The sequence below is a fragment of the Aethalodelphis obliquidens genome, unplaced genomic scaffold, assembly GCF_003676395.1.
Source record: "Aethalodelphis obliquidens isolate GAN/ISIS:26980383/991018 unplaced genomic scaffold, ASM367639v1 scaffold39, whole genome shotgun sequence".
Classification (NCBI taxonomy): Eukaryota; Metazoa; Chordata; class Mammalia; order Artiodactyla; family Delphinidae; genus Aethalodelphis; species Aethalodelphis obliquidens.
Window position 1 is genome coordinate 9,668,266 of NW_020837983.1, and position 20,635 is coordinate 9,688,900.

A 20,635-nucleotide genomic window follows, 5' to 3' on the forward strand; every position below is an offset into this window, starting at 1 on the left:
CCGTCACAGTCAAGACACAGAACTGTTCTATCACAAGTCTTCCTAGGAGAGCTGTTTTTAATTCACCCTTTGAAGGTTGATGTAGCCCTTCGTGACCCCCGCTTTTTATGCAGTCTCCTATAAATAGATTCATCCATCTCCTTAGGTGGGCCTTGAGCTTTATCTCCTCCTGTGCGATTATCAGAAAATCACTCTCTACAGAATTCAGCAGAAACCCTAAGAGCAAAAGCTGGCTTTGGCAGGTGCTTATTTATTAGTGTTCCTAATTTCACTTTTTTGGGGTGGCTTTGCACCTTCTGTTCTCTAGTGTCAGCTCTGAAATGTGTTTAACAAGATGCTTTAAATTGTCTGCAAGCATTTTACTTGTTTCAATCAGAAGATTCACTCTGACTTTCTAATATGCCATATTTTGGAAACAGGTAACCATGGAAATATTAAAGAGCATTTATCTTTATAGTTTTCATTAATAGTTTTTTCATAATTAGAAAAGTTGACTTTGTTTTATCATGGTGCTGTGCATCTATGATTAGTTGACAATTAGATATATTATTCATTCAAAACCATGTAAGATAATGTACTTCAGGAATGGTCATAAAATTTATAATGGACCTCTTTATGAATAGTTTAATTTTCGGGCTTCCCTGGTAGCACAGTGGTTGAGAGTCCGCCTGCCGATGCAGGGGACACGGGTTCGTGCCCCAGTCCGGGAAGATCCCACATGCCGCGGAGCGGCTGGGCCCGTGAGCCATGGCCGCTGAGCCTGCGCGTCCGGAGCCTGTGCTCTGCAACGGGAGAGGCCACAACAGTGAGAGGCCCGCGTACATCAAAAGAAAAAAAAAAAGTTTAATTTTCAGTCATACATTTTATTTATTTCTATAATAGTTTTAATATTGAAATAATCAAAGCAGAGAAGTTAAATAATTTCTCCAAGCTCATGGATCATTGAAAAATCTGAGACCAGAGTTCACATGAGTCTTTTGCTTATCCTATTTTCTACATCTCAGATTTAAATGGTTTTGCAATTAACTTTTAAGTTGGATTTATATACCCATATACTGTACATTTATCTGAACTTTCAAATCAGGTTAAAATGACAAGTATATTTTTCAATTTCAAAAGCAAACAGAAAGAAAAGTGTAAAATCTCAAACCCTGGTTCTTAGAAAACTTAAAAGTTTGAAATTAGCATGTTTAGAAGTATTAAGCTATTGCTCAATATACAACGCATTTTTACATGAGAAGAAGAACCTGTGGAAAGTCATGTTTTCCACAGACAGATGACAGGAGGAAAATAGCTTGATTTAAGGCCAAGAGTAAATATGGGGCATTTCAAGCGTAGGTGAAAACTAATGACATTTGGTGTTTCTCTGGTTTTTATCTTATGACTTTGCAGTTTCTGCAAGTGCCAAGAAAAATAGAAAGGCTGATGTTAATGTTGGGCTAGGTTGCTTTGTTTGTCTTTTAATATAGTACTAATTTTATTTCCAAACATACTTTTTCTTCCTTCAAAGGGATTCTTATAAGTATTTTTTCTTTAAAAGTAGGCTTAGGGAATTTATGTAAATTGTAGAAAGCATTGGCTAGTTTAAAATAAGTAAATATAACTTTTATATGGGGAATAATAATCTAGGGAAATAAGCTAGGCCACCCACTGCCAAAGATATTTGCTGTATGTCAGAGTTTATGTGGCCCTGCAGCAGCAGTGTTACTGTCTAAAGACTGTGTGTTCTTATTGCTGTGGACAGATAGATTCTCCACTTGAGATTTGTAAACATTTGTGTCAGTTCAAATCAGTGAATTGAAACAGCATTTACTGATTGCTTACTAGGAGATGTAGTTTCTGACTTCAAGAAACGTATGCTAGGGGCTTCCCTCGTGGCACAGTGGTTGAGAGTCCGCCTGCCGATGCAGGGGACACGGGTTCGTGCCCCGGTTTGGGAGGATCCCACATGCCGTGGAGCGTCTGGGCCCATGAGCCATGGCCGCTGGGCCTGCGCGTCCGGAGCCTGTGCTCCGCAACGGGAGAAGCCACAACAGTGAGAGGCCTGCGTACCGCAAAAAAAAAAAAAAAAAAAAAAAAAAAAAAAAAAAAAAAAAAAAAAGAAATGTATGCTATATTGAGAAAGACCGACAGGTCATTGTGATATTCTTGTACTTATAAGTACAGAAGGACCCTAAGAGCACAGATTTGGGAGGAAGGGAGTTTGAAGAAATGGTTGTCAGGAAAGGCTTCATAGAAAGTGAAGTTCGAGCTGTGCCTTTAGAATTAACAGGTTTATGCCAATATTCAAATGAAAGGAGAGCATTTGACCAAAATAGGTGTACTCACAATGTTGCTCCCTCTCACCTGCACCCCCATTCACTCCTTTTTTCTTTGCCTTCATTAAGGCAAAATGAAAGGGTTCATGGCCGATTTTATGGGCCCTATTTTTAAGGCAATTCTTGGGTTCATGTAAAACTTCAATCCACCTTTCCTTGCATGCCCATTCCTAGATTGTAATTTTCTAAGTTAGAAAAAAGAAAACAAAAACCAGGTTCAGCTCTTACCTTAGGAATAATGAGAGTCCATTCATTCAGTTTCTCTGGTTCCCACCATGACTTCTTGACCAATGCCTGTTTGTTTCCCTGTTCTCTTTTTTGTTTGTTTTTTTTTATCGTTAACACCTTGTGATATTTCCCTACCTGAGCTGCCTGTTCATTCACTTGCAGTCCTCTCCCTGCTCCTCTCTTCACTTGAATTCATTAGCCTTAGCCCTCACCTTCCCTGGCCTAATGCATGCCATCTCCATTCCTGTGCATCTGGCCCAGACATCTGCCATCTTGAGTCTCAGTGGTCATCCACCTTCCATCAGTATTTGACAAGCTTCTGGGCATGGTCTGACCCACACTGTTTACTTAGACAAGAGGTAGTCTTGGTCACATTCATACTGTCTCTCTGTAGTTTTCACACTAGGACTCAGTGCTTCCCTCCCTTCTCCCTCCACTAATTAGCTTTATTAGTATTCAATTGATATAATTAATTGTATTTTCTAATCACTGCAATTGTATCTATACTAGTAAAACAATTTTTATCCTCTATGTAATTTCACTTTTGTGTTGATTGAAACTTTCATGGGGGACAAATGTTACTTTCCTTTTGATTACTCACTTTAAAGCATCTGTGAACCAACATAACTAAAAAATTACAAACTCACACAAACTTAGTCTTATCCAGCTTCCAAATCCTGAATGCTTTTCTTCCCACCCTACCACACTGCCTTGCTATTTTCAGTCTAAAACCTTCATGAAACATTTAACCATTTACTTCCTCTAATCTAGTTTTAAGCTGCTGATAATTTTATTCATTTGCTTAGCCTTGGGTCCAATAAGATCAAAGTTCCAACTCTATGGACCAGTAATCCTTACTGTGTTTCTACATCAATAAGCAAGGTACTCTTGTCAACAATTTAGTCTATATGATGATGGGTTATATAAAGGACCAAAGGCAAAAGGTAGGGGAGTTAAATAGATTAGAAAGTCTTCATCACCTTTCCTAACAAGACATCAGAGTGATGAGGAAGGGAAAGTAGGTGTTTAGCAGGTGTTTAGCATTGCAAAGAAGACAGGGTTTTGAGGCAAAACCCTGCATTTAAGTTGCAATTTTGTCCACATAGTAGCTCAGGTTTACGCCAGGTAACTTTGGCTAAGTCTTTCAACCTCTCTGCCTTATTTTCTCTTTAGTAAAAATGGAGATAATAATATGACCTCACAACATCTCAAGGATTTAAATCATAAATGTGAAAGTACTTAGAAAAATAGCAGTGCTGGGAATAATGTAAGAAATCATTATAGGGTAGATACTGTTAAGTGCTAAGTTTTGGGTATGTTTTCAAGTTATTAGTATGTGGTAACTTTCTAATACCTGCCTCATAGATTTGATTAACCCAGTAATCCAAAGGAAAAAAAAGGTAATAACATGATGTTAGCAGGCAAAGTAAACATAGAATACTTATTTTATCTATTCACTTTTTTTTCACTGCCTTTACAGGAGAGCCTTGAATTTAGGAATTCTTCGAGACCCTGGATCAGAAATTGAAGACAGACAATACCAAATAGATCTGCAGTCCATCAATATTGGTACTGCGCAGTGGGATCAACTAAAACCAGAGAAGGAAAGTGGCACAGGAGGGGTGCTAACAGAGAATGAAAGAAATTCTCAGAATCCAGCCCTTGAGTGGAATATGGCCAGCAGGTGGGAAATGGTTGAGAAGCTTTCTCCACGTTCTAATATTTCATTGACAGAAGAGCAATTGATGATACAGTCTTTAGCATGCCCAACCTAAGTGTTTTGGTATTCTGCATTTCATGATGATCATTAAATATATTTTGTAATTGTAGCTGATGATTTTGCTTGGAAATGTGCTAGTCCTACCACTGTTACACTGCAATTATTACAAATTTAAGGTCGTGTCAGAATTTTTTTTTTAAAGCTTGTTATTTGATGAAAGTTTCCATTTCAGGCTAAGGATTCATTCACATTTTCCCTTAAAATCCATTATATTCAAAGTCAGATTTTTTTAAAGTCTTTCCTTATCAGGTTCTTGTGCTTGTTGCCTTTGTAAATCTTCTTTGAGAAAAATGTTTATTCAAGTCTTTGCCCTTTTTTTTAATCATTTTTATTTTTGGCTGCGTTGGGTCTTTGTTGCTGTGTGCAGGCTTTCTCTAGTTGTGGCGAGTGGGGGCTACTCTTCGTTGCAGTGCGCAGGCTTCTCATTGCAGTGGCTTCTCTTGTTGCGGAGCACGGGTTCTAGGTGCACGAGCTTCAGTAGTTGTGGCACACGGGCTCAGTAGTTGTGGCTCATGGGCTCTAGAGTGCAGGCTCAGTAGTTGTGGCACACGGGCTTAGTTGCTCCGCGGCATGTGGGGTCTTCCCGGACCACGGCTCAAACTCATGTCCCCTGCATTGGCAGACAGATTCTTAACCACCACCATGCCACCAGGGAAGTCCCTTGCCCATTTTTAAATTGAGTTGTCTTTTAGTTGATGATTTGTAGGAATTCTTTTTTTATTTAACTTATAAATTTTTAAAATTTTTATTGAAGTAAATCTATTTACAATGTTGTGTTAGTTTCTGGTGTACAGCAGAGTGACTCAGTTATACATATACATATATATTCTTTTTTATATACTTTTCCATTAGGATTTATTACAAGATATTGAATATTTCTCTGTGCTATACAGTAGGACCTTGTTGTTTGCTTTATATATAGTAGTTTGTATCTGCTAATCCCAAACTCTTACTTTATCCCTCCACTTATCCCCTTTCCCCCTTGGGTAACCATAAGTTTGTTTTCTATGTCTGAGTTTATTTCTGTTTTGTAAATAAGTTCATTTGTACAATATTTTAGATTCCATATATAAGTGACATCATATGATATTTGCCTTTCTCTGACTTACCTCACTTAGTATGAAAATCTCTAGATCCATCCCTGTTGCTACAAATGGCATTATTTCTTTCTTCTTAATGGCTGAGTAATATTCCATTGTATATATGTACCACATCTTCTTTATCCATTCATCTGTCGATGGACATTTAGGTTGCTTCCATGTCCTAGCTCTTGTAAATAGTGCTGCTATGAACATTGGGGTACATGTATCTTTCTGAATTAGAGTTTTGTCTGGATATGTGCCAAGGAGTGGGATTGCTGGATCATACGGCAACTCTTTTTTTAGTTTTTTAAGGAAGCTCCATACTGCTTTCCATAGAGGCTGCACCAATTTACATTTCCACCAACAGTGTAGGAGGGTTCCCTTTTCTCCACACCCACTCCAGTATTTATTATGTGTACAAGTCTTTTTGGTGCGGGGAGGGAGTGCCAATTATTTTATTCTGTTCAGACAGAAGAAATTTACAAGAATTTATACAGTTTAGAAATATAGAGATTCCAGTTACACTGTTATTCCTATTACAAAAAATGACCAGTAAGGTAACCAATCAGAATTTCAGTTTTCTTTTGAAAATTGTAATCACAGAACATGGCAATAATTTGTAAAGTCTTAGAGTCTTTGAGACTCTTTATTCAAGTCATATTTTCAAGTACAGATTTACTTACATAGATAACAAGTTAGCAATAGATGTAAATATTCATACAAGTTTCCCTATGACACGAGAAAATAAAAATATTATGAAAGGTCTCAATATTTTATCAAATCAGATTCTCTGAACTAAATTTAGGATGCAAAACATCATTTCTCCTTAAACAGATGCATGAAAGAAGAGATATCTTCTTTACCTCTTTTTTGTGTAGACTTTTTAATGATGTCCATTGTGACTGGTGTGAAGTGATACCTCATTGTAGTTTTGATTTGCATTTCTCTAATAATTGACGATGTTGAGCATCTTTTCACGTGCCTATTAGCCATCCGTATGTCTTCTTTGGAGAAATGTCTATTTAGGTCTTATGCCCATTTTTCGATTGGGTTGTTTGTTTGTTTTTGTTATTGAGTTGTATGAGCTGTTTGTATATTTTGGAAATTAAGCCCTTGTCAGTTACATCACTTACAAATATTTTCTTCCAGTCGGTAGGTTATCTTTTCATTTTGTTTATGCTTTCCTTTGCTGTGCAAAAGCTTATAAGTTTGATTAGGTCCCATTTGTTTATTTTTGCCTTGCGAGACTGACCTAAGAAAACATTGGTATGATTTATGTCAGAGAATGTTTTGCCTATGTTCTCTTCTAAGACTTTTATGGTGTCATGTCTTATATTTAAGTCTTTAAACCATTTTGAGTTTATTTTTGTGTAGGGTGTGAGGGAGCGTTCTACTTCATTGATTTACATGCAGCTGTCCAGCTTTCCCAACACCACTTGCTAAAGAGACTTCTCCTCCTTTGTCGAAGATTAATTGACCATAGGTATGTGGGTTTATTTCTGGGCTCTCTATTCCACTCCACTGATCCATATGTCTGTTTCTTGTGCCAGTACCACACTGTTTTGATCACTGTAGCTTTGTAGTAACGTCTGAAGTTTGGGAGGGTTTTGCCTCTAGGTTTGTTCTTTTTCCTCAATATTGCTTTGGCAATTCTGGGACTTTTATGGTTCCATATAAATTTTTGAAATATTCTAGTTCTGTGAAAAATGTTATGAGTAATTTGGAAGGGATAACATTAAATCTGTAGTTTGCGTTGGGTAGAATGGCCATTTTAACTATTAATTCTTTCAGTCCCAGAGCATGGGCTATCTTTCTATTTATCTGAATCATCTTCAGTTTCCTTTATCATTGTTTTATAGTTCTCAGCATATAAGTCTTTCACCTCCTTGATGAGGTTTATTCCTAGATTTTTTTTTGATGCAATTTTAAAAGATTGTTTTCTACTTTCCCTTTCTGATATTTCATTGTTAGTGTAAAGAAATGAAACCAATTTCTGTATGTTAATCTTGTATCCTTCTACCTTGCTGAATTTGTTTATCAGTACTAGCAGTTTTTGTGTAGAGTCTTTAGGGTTTTCTATATATAATATCATGTCATCTGCATATAATGACAGTTTTACCTCTTCCCTTCCAATTTGGATACCTTTTATTTCTTTTCCTGTCTGATTGCTGTGGCTAGGGCTTCCAATACTGTGTTGAATAGAAGTGGTGAGAGTGGGCATCCTTGTTTTGTTCCAGATTTTAGCAGGAAGGCTTTCAGCTTTTCACCCATTGAGCATTATGTTGGCTGTGACTTGTCATAAATTAGCTTTTATTATGTTGAGATATGTTCCCTCTATACCTTCTTTGGTAAGAGGTTTTATCATGAGTGGATGTTGAATTTTGTCAGATGTGTTTTGTGTATCTATTAAGATGATCATGTGGTTTTTGTCTTTTCTTTTGTTGATGTGTGGTGTATTTGCTTATGTTGATTGATTTGCATATGTTGAACCATCCGCGGTGAATCCAACTCGATCACGGTGTGTGATCTTTTTTATGTGTTGTTACATTTGGTTTGCTAATATTTTGTTGAGAATTTTTGCATCTATATTCATCAAAGATATTGATTTGTAATTTTCTTTTCTTGATAGTGTCTTTGTCTGGTTTTGGTATCAGGGTGATGGTGGCTTCATAGGATGACTTTGGGAGTGTTCCCTCCTCCTTAGTCTTTTGGAAGAATTTGAGAAGGATTGTTATAAGTTCTTTGTATGTTTGGTAGAATTCCCCAGTGAAGCCATCTGGTCCTGGACTTTTGTTTGGAAGGATTTTTCTTTTTTTAACTGCAGATTCTATTTCACTTCTACTCATCAGTCTGTTCAAATTATCTATTTCTTCTTGATTCAGTTTTGGTGGGCTGTATGTATCTAGAAACCTGTGCATTTCTTCTAGCTTGTCCATTTGATTGGCATATAATTTTTCATAGTATTCTCTTAGGGGTTTTTTTCTTTTTTTGTATTTCTGTGGTATAAGTTGTTATCTCTCCTCCTTCATTTCTTATTTTGTTTATTTGTGTCCCCTCTTCTTGGTGAGCATGTCCAGAGGTCTTTTAATTTTGTTTACCCTTTCAAAGAACCAGCTCTTGGGACTTCCCTGGTGGTCCAGTGGCTAAGACTCCACACTCCCAAGGCAGGGGGCCCAAGTTCAATCCCTGGTCAGGGAACTAAATCCCACATGCTGCAACTAAAGAGCCTGCATGCTACAACTAAAGATCCCACATGCCACAACTAAAGATCCCACATGCCACAACCAAAAGATCCCATATGTCACGACTGACATCCCACACATGGCAGCATAGATCCCACATGCTGCAACTAAGACCTGGTCCAATGAAATAAATAAATAAATATTTTTTAAAAAGGAAGAAAAACCAGCTCTTGTTTTTATTGATTTTTTTTCTATTTTTTTAATCTCTATTTTATTTGTTTCCTCTCTGTTATTTATTATTTCCTTCCTTTTGCTCAGTTTAGGTTTTGTTTGTTCTTTTTCTAATTCTTTTAGGTGGTAGGTTAGGTTGTATATTTGAGATTTTCTTGATTTTGAGGAAGATCTGTATGAAATTCCCTCTTAGAAATGCTTTTGCTGCATCCCATAGATTTTGTATGGTTGTGTTTTTTTGTTTTTTTTTTTGTGGTACGTGGGCCTCACTGTTGTGGCCTCTCCCATTGCGGAGCACAGGCTCTGGACACGCAGGCTCAGCGGCCACGGCTCACGGGCCCAGCCGCTCCGCGGCATGTGGGATCTTCCCGGACTGGGGCACGAACCCGTGTCCCCTGCATCGGCAGGCAGACTCTCAACCACTGCGCCACCAGGGAAGCCCTATGGTTGTGTTTTCATTGTCATTTGTCTCAAGGTATTTATTTCCCCTTTGGTTTCATCATTGATCATTGGTTTTTTTTAGTAGCATGTTGTCTAGTCTCCATGTAATCAGTTTTTTTGTTTCTCTTTCTGTGGTTGATTTCTAGTTTCATGCCATTGTGGACAGGAAAGATGCTTGAAATAATTTCTGTCCTCTTAAATTTGTTGTCTTGTTTTGTGTACTACTATGTGGTCTATCCTCGAGAATGTTCCATGTGCACTTGAAAAGAATTTGTATTCTGCTTTTTTTGGATGTAATGTCCTGAAAATATCAATTAAGTCTATCTGTTCCATTGTGTCATTTAGGATCTCTATTGCTGTATTGATTCTTCTGACTGGAAGATCTATTCATTGATGTCATTAGGGTGTTAAACTCTCCTACTATTATTGTATCCTGTCAGTTTCTTTCTTTATGTCTATTAGTATTTGTTTTATGTATCTAGGTGCTCCTATATGGGGTGCATGTATGTTAATGAGTATAATACCTTCTTCTTGTATTATATGCTGTCCTTCTTTATCTTTCTCTATGGCCTTTGTTTTAAAGTCTATTTTGTCTGATATGAGTATTACTACCCTCACTTTGTCATTTCCATTTGCATGAAATATCTTTTTCCATCCTGTCACTTTCAATCTATGTTTCCTTTGCCCTAAACTGGGTCTCTTGTAGGCAGCATATTGTAGGTTCTTGTTTCATTACCCAATCTGGTGCTCTGTGTCTTTTGATTGGAGCATTTAGTCCATTAACATTTAAGGTAAATATTGGTAGATATGTATTTATTGCCATTTTAAACCTTGTTTTCCAATTGATTTTGTATTTCTTCTTTGTTCCCTTCTTTTTCTTTTTGTTTTTCCTTTTCTGGTTTGATGGTTTTCTTTTGTACTACACTTGTGTTCTCTTCTTTTTGGTTTTTGTGAATCTATTGTATGTTTTTGATTTGTGGTTACCAGTTTTTCAGTTATGTTAAACCATTACTATAACTGCTTGCTTTAGACTGATAGTCATACAGGCTCAAACACATTCTGAAAAAAAAAGTCTACGTTTTCTTACTCCCTTCTCCCACATTTTATGATTTTGGTGTTCTCTATTACAAATTTTCATGTTTATCCTTTTGATGTTCATTGTAGTTATCACTTTCACAGAAAATTTTTTTTTTTAATCTATGTACTGGCTTATTTAAGTGATTTACTTTCCAACTGTGATTTTCTCTTTCCTATAGATTCTTGTTTCTTTTGTATTTACAGAAGACCTTTCAATATTTCTTTTAAGATAGCTTTAGTATTGCTGTACTCTTTTAGTTCTTGCTTGTCTGAGAAATTCTTTCTCTCTCCTATTCTAAATGATAATCTTGCTGGGTAGAGTATCCTCGGTTGCTGGTTTTTTCCTTTGAGAACTTTGAATGTATCTTGCTAGTCCCTTCTGGTCTGCAACATTTCTATAGGAAATCAGCTGATAGTATTATGGGGGTTCCCTTGTAACTAACTCTTCGGTTTTCTCTTGTTGCCTTAACAATCCTCTCTATAACTTTTGCCATTTAATTATGATATGTCGTTGTGTAGGTCTGTTTAGATTCCTCTTGTTTGGGACCCTCTGTGCTTCCTTTACTTGAATATGTTTACTTACCCAGGTTTGGGAATTTTTCACCCATAATATCTTCAAATACATGTTTGATCCCCTTCTCTCTCCCTTCTCTTTTTGGAACCCCTGTTGTGCGTAGGTTGGCACACTTTATATTATCTCGTAGATCTCATATGTTGCTTTCATTTTTTTTTTTTAACTTGTCTTTCTGTCTGCAGTTCTGACTGGGTAATTTCCATTATTCTCTCTCTTCCAGATCACGTATTCATTCTTCTGTGTCATTTAGTCTGCTATTCATTACTACTAGATTGGGTTTTATCCCCAGGCACAGGAGTGCTAGTAATCCACTTGGATGTCCTACAGGCACTGCACTCCCAAAGCCACCAGTGGAGTAAATCCCCTGAAGTAGTGCAGCCCCTGGGCATCATCTCAGATTTCAGCCCCACCTCCATGTGTGGGCAACCACTGGCACTTGCATGCTCCCAGGCCTTGTAGATGTGTAGCTATGCCTGCTGTGAGCACACCAACAATGAAGATGCTATGGTGGGGCCCCACCCCTCCCTTCAGAGAGTGTATTAGCAGCAGCGGACCAGGATATTGCGGCTCAGACCACACTCCAGTCCCTTCAGGCTGTCTCCATCCAGCCAACCCCAGTCCTCTCCTGAGTCTGTCTGCTGAAGCTCGAGTTTCAACACCCCAGTCCCTGCACACACCAGCAGGCATACGTCTTAGGTTTGGGAGTGCATCGAGGTGGCCAGCACCATCTGTGCTGGTCTCTCTCTGTTTTGCCTGCTGTACTCTGGCTACTGCACTCTCCTCTGAGCCTCTGAAGCTCCCTATCTATCCCAGCTGATCTCTCAGCCAAAGCAGGGGGTTCCCAGGTTGAGCAAGCCTTTCCTCTTTCACAACTCCCTCCCAGGAGTACAGGTCCTGTCCTGATTCCTTTTTGTTTTTTTCTTTTGTCCTTCCTGGTTACGTGGTGATATTTCTTGCAACTTTGGTTGTAAGAGATCTTCTGCCAGCATTCAGTAGGTATTCTGTGAGAATTGTTCCACATGTAGATGTATTTTTGATTTATTTGTGAGAGGAGGTGAACTCCACATCCTTCTGTTCCACCATCTTGATCAGGGCCAGGAGTTCTTTATTTTTTATGAGTACTATACCCTTATCAGATATATGATTCACAAATGATCTTTTCATTTTCTTGGTAGTGATCTTTGATGCACAAGTCTTTAACTTCAGTAAAGTCTCATCTATTTTTTTCTCTTGTTGCCTATGCTTTTGGTGTCATATCTAAGAATCCATTGCCAAATTCAAGGTCGTGAAGATTTATCCCTGTATTATTCTAAGAGTTTTATGGGTTAGGTGCTTATAATTAGGTTGTTGAGTTATTTTAATGTTTTTTGTTTGTTTATTTTTGTATACAGTATGTAATAAAAGCCCAACCTCATTCTTTTGCATGTTGGATATCCAGTTGTCCCAGCACCATTTGCTGAAGAGAGTGTTCTTTTCCCATTGAATGGTCTTGGCACCCTTGTCAAAAATTAACCGACTTTTGAACATCCAATTTATGCCATGGAATGTCTTTTACACCAAAGATACAAAATAAAATAACTTCTAATATGTGTCTATCCCTTTCAGAGCTCATCACCCAATCAGAAAAACAGACAGGTTAATTAACTATTCAGGTACAATGTGGAAAAGTCCTCTGATAGATATAAGTAAATATACTTAGGATTATAGAAAAGCCACATCAAAATTGAGATAAACACACTTCATTCATATAAGACATCGCAGGCTAATAGATGTTACATAACACATAAACAGAAGAATAAAATAAATCTAAAATTGATGTATGTATATATGGAAACTAAAAAAAAAAAATGGTTCTGATGAACCTAGGGGCAGCACAGAAATAAAGACACATACGTAGAGAATGGACTTGAGGACCTGGGGAGGGGGAGGGGAGGCTGGGACAAAGTGAGAGAGTAGCATTGACTTATATACACTACCAAATGTAAAGTAGATAGCTAGTGGGAAGCAGCCGCATAGCACAGGGAGATCAGCTCAGTGCTTTGTGTCCACGTAGAGGGGTGGGATAGGGAGGGTGGGAGGGAGGGATATGCAAGAGGGAAGAGATATGGGGATATATGTATACATATAGCTGATTCACTTTGTTATACAGCAGAAACTAACACAACATTGTAAAGCAATTATACTCCAATAAGATGTTTAAAAAAAAATGTGGAGTGATTTAGAAGGGGCTAAATGGAGATTGGAGGGGGAAGTGCCAAAAATGGAACGCCACGTGGCTCTCTAGCACCGTCGCTAGATGATGCTATGTGTAATTTTGCATGCTGATTATGTTCCACTTGTAATGTTGGAATTTTCCTTATTATTATAAATCCTTGGCCCCCAAATGTTCCGTTAAATGGATATTCACAACTTAAAAAAATAAAGATAAAACTAAAATAAAATCGATGTAGGTACAAATAGAGAATTAAAAGAAAGAAATGAATGACTAACTCCGTGCGTGGGTTCTCAGGGAAGGTTTCACAGAATGTATGGCTTTTGAATTTGTTTCCACAAAGTACGAGTGGCAGGAGAGGGTAGGGGGCATTTTGAACTAAGAAAGTATAAAAACTTGGCATGTTTTATTCACTTCTGAATACCAAGCACATAGTATCATGCTTGGCACATAATAGGAAGTTCGTGAAGATTTGAGTGAAATAATGAGAGATCGAATGATTAGGTGATTAAGTAAAGCTAACGAATCAAGTGCCTAATCTGAGTGTTCCTGAGAGATACTGATTCAGATAAAGACAAGAATTTTTAGATCTGATGTTGTTTAGTTCTGCTGATTAATCTTGACAGAAATACAAACAGAACCATAATATCATTAGGTTTTTGTTTTTCAATAGGTATTACAGGTAGAACTCAAAAGATATGCAGTGAAGAATAATTTACTCCCTTCCTTAACCATTATTAAATGGCAGTCTTTATAATGGTTTTCATTTATTCCTTCTGATACATTACTCACATTTTGTCTGTAATCATAATGTGTTTCTGTGTGAATGATTGTGAGAAGGAAGCAGGGAAGTGTTAAGCATAAGGAATCATCAAATTTTAAAACTCGCAGATCTCTTGCTTCCAAAACCTTAATTTTTCAGCTGACGGAATACATCAGGGTTCAATCAGGGCAGGACAACCACTATAAGTATTGTAACATAAGGGATTTATTTTAGGAGTAAGACCTTATCCAATTGTGGAAGAAGCTGGGTGACCTGGGTAAAAATTTGTAGCACCCCAGGGAACCTGGGAAGCCAGGCACGTCCAGTGGCTGGAGGGAGCACCAAAGGCTGGTAGGCAAGTCCATGGGAGGTTATTGCTTCTGCTTCTGGAGTTGAGCCTGCAGTTGCTATTGGCCAGCAGAGCCAACAATCAGGAAAAAGTCCCAAAGGTGGGAAGAGTGAGGACAAGCTGGAATCTGCTGGTACCTCTGCATCGTAATTTCACTGCTATTTAAAACAGTATGACTGTCAGAGAATATTGTCTGTTATTTCTCTTCCACATTCCAACTCTCTTGCAATTTTCTTTCTAAACTCTGAACCGTTCTTAGCAAGTTACGGAACAAAACCACTACAGCAAACTAAGTTTGAGGAGATTCCTTTGCTTGTCTAGTGTCACTTAAAAATACAGCTAAGTGTGGAACCTCGGTTTGCTTCCTCTTAGTCAATTACTTTTCTTGTACTCAGTACTCTGACCCCTTACTCTTATGCTAAGTTCATTGTTAGTTAATCACCTGTTTTCTTTTAGCAACCATTTTTACTGCATCTGGGCTTATTTTTATAATCTGAGGTAATGAAGTGATGAGAACTAAAATAACCTGTACTGATGTCTGCCACGTTCAGGTTACACATTAAAATCACTATTGCTGTTTGACATGGTGATTAGAGCTTTCAGGGTGTGTGGGATGGTGTGGAAAGTTTATCTTGTAATTTCCCGAAAATGCCAATGAGCCTTAATTCCCCAAGTTAATATGATTTTCTTGTTTGTAATATTTAAAGATAAAATTTGAATAGAGTTGAAAACTACAGTTAAAAAATAAATAATTTAGTTTTTATAGCAAATGCTTTTATTTGGCCCTCTCACTATCTGTGTTTGATTTCCTTGTGTAAATTATCTTTCTGACTTTATTGAGAGAAATAGAACATATTTATTTGTTTGAGTATTTTGATGTACATGGACCACATTACATATACTACCCTTTGGCCTTTTTCACCACACATAGGATTTTTTTTTAATTAATTAATTAATTTTATTTTTGGCTGTGTTGAGTCTTCATTGCTGCGCAAGGGTTTGATCTAGTTGTGGCGAGCGGGGGATACTCTTCGTTGTGGTGCGTGGGCTTCTCATTGCAGTGGCTTCTCTTGTTGAGGAGCATGGGCTCTAGGTGTGAGGGCTTCAGTAGTTGTGGCACTCGGGATCAGTAGTTGTGGCTCACAGGCTCTAGAGCTCAGGCTCAGTAGTTGTGGCGCACGGGCTTAGTTGCTCCGCGGCATGTGGGATCTTCCCAGTCCAGGGCTTGAACCCGCATTCCCTACACTGACAGGCAGATTCTCAACAACTGCATCACCAGGGAAGACCCACAGATAGGATTTTTTTAAATTGTTATTACTGTGTTTACTTAGCAGGCTGAATTTGAATTTGACACGATCTTAAAATCTATCCGTTCTATGCTCAACAGGGTAAGTAACATTGACTATGTGGAAGTATGGCATTATGTTGCTATTAAAGTACCTGAAGCATGAATAATGCCTTAATTCTGAGAGATCATGACTATTCATTGTTATCTTACATTTTTACTTTTTTTTTTGTATTTGCTTCTGATGTTTTTTTAACATCTTTATTGGAGCATAATTGTTTTACAATGGTGTTTTAGTTTCTGCTTTATAAAAAGGGAATCAGCTATACTATACATATATCTCCATATATCCTCCCTCTTGCATCTCCCTCCCTCCCACCCTCCCTATCCCACCCGTCTAGGTGGTCACAAAGCACCGAGCTGATCTGCCTGTGCTATGCGACTGCTTCTCACTAGCTATCGATTTTACATTTGGTAGTGTATATATGTCCATGCCACTCTCTCACTTTGTCTCAGCTTACCGTTCCCCCTCCCCGTGTCCTCAAGTCCGTTCTATAGTAGGTCTGCATCTTTATTCCCATCCTGCCCCAAGGTTCTTCATGACCATTCTTTATTTTTTAGATTCCATATACATGTGTTAGCATACGGTATTTGTTTTTCTCTTTCTGACTTACTTCACTCTGTATGACAGATTCTAGGTCCATCCACCTCACTACAAATACCTCAATTTCGTTTTCTTTTATGATTGAGTTTTATTCCATTGTATATATGTGCCACATCTTCTTTATCTATTCATCTGTCGATGGACACTTAGGTTGCTTCCATGCCCTGGCTATTGTAAATAGAGCTGCAATGAACATTGTGGTACATGACTCTTTTTGAGTTATGGTTTTCTCAAGGTGTATACCCAGTAGTGGGATTGCTGGGTGATATGATCGTTCTATTTTTAGTATTTTAAGGGACCTCCATACCGTTCTCCATAGTGGCTGTATCAATTTACATTCCCACCAACAGTGCAAGAAGGTTCCCTTTTCTCCACACCCTCTCCAGCATTTGTTTGTAGATTTTTGATGATGGCCATTCTGACTGGTGTGAGGTGATACCTCATTGTAGTTTTGATTTGCATTTCTCTAATGACTAATAATGTTGAGCATTCTTTCATGTGTTTGTTGGCAATCTGTATATCTTCTTTGGAGAAATGTCTATTTAGGTCTTCTGCCCATTTTTGGACTGATTGTTTTTTTGATATTGAGCTGCATGAGCTGCTTGTAAATTTTGGAGATTAATCCTTTGTCAGTTGCTTCATTTGCAAATATTTTCTCCTATTCTGAGGGTTGTTGTTTTGTCTTGTTTATGGTTTCCTTTGCTGTGCAAAAGCTTTTCAATTTCATTAGGTCCCATTTGTTTATTTTTGTTTTTATTTCCATTTTTCTAGGAGGTGGGTCAAAAAGGATCTTGCTGTGATTTATGTCATAGAGTGTTCTGCATATGTTTTCCTCTAAGAGTTTTATAGTGGCTGGCCTTACGTTTAGGTCTTTAATCCATTTTCAGTTTATTTTTGTCTGTGGTGTTAGGGAGTGTTCTAATTTCATTGTTTTAGATGTAGCTGTCCACTTTTCTCAGCACCACTTATTGAAGAGGCTGTTTTTTCTCCATTGTATATTCTTGCCTTGTTTATCAAAGACAAGGGGACCATATGTGCGTGGATTTATCTCTGGGCTTTCTATCCTATTCCATCGATCTGTATTTCTCTTTTTGTGCCAGTACCGTACTCTCTTGATTACTGTAGCTTTGTAGTATAGTCTGAAGTCAGGGAGCCTGATTCCTCCAGCTCCGTTTTTCTTTCTCAAAATTGCTTGGCTATTTGGGGTCTTTTGTGTTTCCATACAAATTGTGCAATTTTTTGTTCTAATTCTGTGAAAAATGCCACTGGTAGCTTGATAGGGATTGCATTGAATCTGTAGATTGCTTTGGGTAGTACAGTCATTTTCACAATGTTGATTCTTCCAATCCAAGAACATGGTATATCTCTCCATCTGTTTGTATCATCTTTAATTTCTTTCATCAGTGTCTTACAGTGTTCTGCATACAGTTCTTTGGTCTCCTTAGGTAGGTTTATTCCTAGGTATTTGATTCTTTTTGTTGCAGTGGTAAGTGGGAGTGTTTCCTTAATTACTCTTTCAGATTTTTCATCATTAGTGTATAGGAATACAAGAGATTTCTGTGCATTAATTTTATATCCAGCTTCTTTACAAAATACATTGATTAGCTCTAGTAGTTTTCTGCTAGCATCTTTGGGATTCTCTCTATATAGTATCATGTTATCTGCAAACTGTGACATTTTTACTTCTTCTTTTACGATTTGGTTCCTTTTATTTCTTTTTCTTCTTTGATTGCTGTGCCTAAAACTTCCAAAAGTATATTGAATAATAGTAGTGAGAGTGTGCAACCTTGTCTTGTTCCTGATCTTAGTGGAAATGGTTTCAATTTTTCACCGTTCAGAATGATGTTGGCTATGGGTTTATTATATAAGACCTTTATTATGTTGAGGTAAGTTCCACCCATGCCTACTTTTTGAAGAGTTTTTATCATAAATGGGATTTGAATTTTATCGAAAGCTTTTTCTGCATCTATTCAGATAATCATATAGTTTTTCTCCTTCATTGTGTTAATATGGTTTATCACGTTGATTGATTTCATATATTGAAGAATCCTTGCATTCCTGGGATAAACCCACTTGATCATGGTGTACGAACCTTTGAATGTGCTGTTGGATTCTGTTTGCTAGTATTTTGTTGAGGATTTTTGCATCTATGTTCATCAGTGATGTTGGTCTGTAGTTTTTTTTGTGTGTGACATCGTTGTCTGGTTTTGGTATCAGGGTGATGGTGGCCTCATAGAATGAGTTTGTGAGTGTTCTTTCCTCTGCTATATTTTGGAAGAGATTGAGAAGGATAGGTGTTAGCTCTCCTCTAAATGTTTGATAGAATTCGCCTGTGAATCCTCCTGGTCCTGGGCTTTTGTTTGCTGGAATATTTTTAATCACAGTCTCAATTGCAGTGCTTGTGATTGGTCTGTTTATATTTTCTGTTTCTTCTTGGTTCAGTCTCGGAAGGTTGTGCTTTTCTAAGAATTTGTCCATTTCTTCCAGGTTGTCCATTTTATTGGCCTAGAACTGCTTGTAGTAATCCCTCATGATCTTTTGTATTTCTGCAGTGTCAATTGTTACTTCTCCTTTTTCATTTCTCGTTCTGTTGATTTGAGTCTTCTCCCTTTTTTTCTTGATGAGTCTGGCTAATGGTTTATCAATTTTGTTTATCTTCTCAAAGAATCTACATTTAGTTTTATTGATGTTAGCTGTTGTTTCCTTCATTTTATTTCATTTATTTCTGATCTGATCTTTATGATTTCTTTTCTTCTGCTATCTTTGGGGTTTTTTGGTTCTTCTTTCTCTAATTGCTTTAGGTTTAAGGTTAGGTTATTTATGTGAGATATTTCTTGTTTCTTAAGTAGGATTGTATTGCTATAAACTTCCCTCTTAAAACTGCTTTTGCTGCATCTGATAGGTTTTGGGTTGTTCTGTTTTCATTGTCATTTGTTTCTAGGTATTTTTTGATTTCTTCAGTGATCACTTCATTATTAAGTAGTGTATTGTTTAGCCTCCATGTGTTTGTATTTTTTACAGATTTTTTTTCCTGTAATTGGTATCTACTCTCATAGCTTTGTGGTTGGAAAAGATAGTTGATACGATTTCAGTTTTCTTAAACTTACCAAGGCTTGACTTGTGACCCATGATATGATCTATCCTGGAGAATGGCTCATGACACTTGGGAAAAGCAGTGTATTCTGTTGTTTTTCGATGGAATGTCTTATAGATATCAATTAAGTCCATTTTGTTTAATGTATCACTTAAAGCTTGTGTTTCCTTATTTATTTTCATTTTGGATGATCTGTCCATTGGTGAAAGTGGGGTGTGAAACTTCACTACTATGTTTGTGTTACTGTCAATATTCCCTTTTATGGCTGTTAGCGTTTGCCTTATGTATTGAGGTGCTCCTATGTTGGGTACATAAATTTTTTTTTTTTTTTTTTTTGGTATGTGGGCCTCTCGCCATTGTGGCCTCTCCCGTTGCAGAGCACAGGCTCCGGATGCGCAGGCTCAGCGGCCATGGCTCACGGGCACAGCTGCTCCGCGGCACGTGGGATCTTCCTGGACAGGGGTACAAACCCATGTCCCCTGCATCGGCAGGCGGACTCTCAACCACTGCGCCACCAGGGAAGCCCATAAATATTTACAATTGTTATATTTTCTTCTTGGATTGATCCCTTGATCTTTATGTAGTGTCTGTCTTTTTCTCTTGTACTAGTCTTTCTTTTATAGTCTATTTTGTCTGATATGAGAATTGCTACTCCAGCTTTCTTCTGATTTCCATTTGCATGGAATATCTTTTTCCATCCCTTCTACTTTCAGTCTGTATGTGTCCCTAGGTCTGAAGTAGGTCTCTTGTAGACAGCATATATACGAGTCTTGTTTTGGTATCCATTCAGCCAGTCTACGTCTTTTGGTTGGAGCATTTAATCCATTTACATTTAAGGTAATTATTTACATATATGTTTCTATTACCATTTTCTTAATTGTTTTGGGTTGGTTATCACAGGTCTTTTCCTTCTCTTGTGTTTCCTGCCTAGAGAAGTTCCTTTAGGATTTGTTGTAAAGCTGGTTTCGTGGTGCTGAATTCTCTTAGCTTTTGCTTGTCTGTAAAGGTTTTAATTTCTCCATCAAATCTGAATGAGGTCCTTGCTGGGTAGAATAATCTTGGTTGTAGTTCTTTCCCCTTCCATCACTTTAAATATGTCCTGCCACTCCCTTCTGGCTTGCAGAGTTTCTGCTGAAAGTTAAGCTATTACCCAATGGGGAGTCCCATACATGTTATTTGTTGTTTTTCCCTTGCTGCTTTTAATATTTTTTCGTTGTATTTAATTTTTCATAGTTTAATTAATATGTGTCTTGGCGTGTTTCTCCTTGGATTTATCCTGTATTGACTCTCTTTGCTTACTTGATTAACTATTTCTTTTCCCATATTAGGGAAGTTTTCAACTATAATCTCTTCAG

General features: G+C 37.6%; 1 protein-coding gene across 3 annotated transcripts in view; it reads left to right on the forward strand.

The window, feature by feature from the left end:
• Positions 1-20,635, forward strand: part of VPS13B (vacuolar protein sorting 13 homolog B) — a 778,894-nt gene that overhangs the window by 454,116 nt on the left and 304,143 nt on the right. For all 3 annotated transcript variants that reach the window (XM_027131497.1, XM_027131496.1, XM_027131498.1), the window contains one exon: positions 4,027-4,230. In XM_027131497.1, the coding sequence (XP_026987298.1) occupies positions 4,027-4,230 (204 nt within the window). The remainder of the gene's footprint in view (positions 1-4,026; positions 4,231-20,635) is intronic.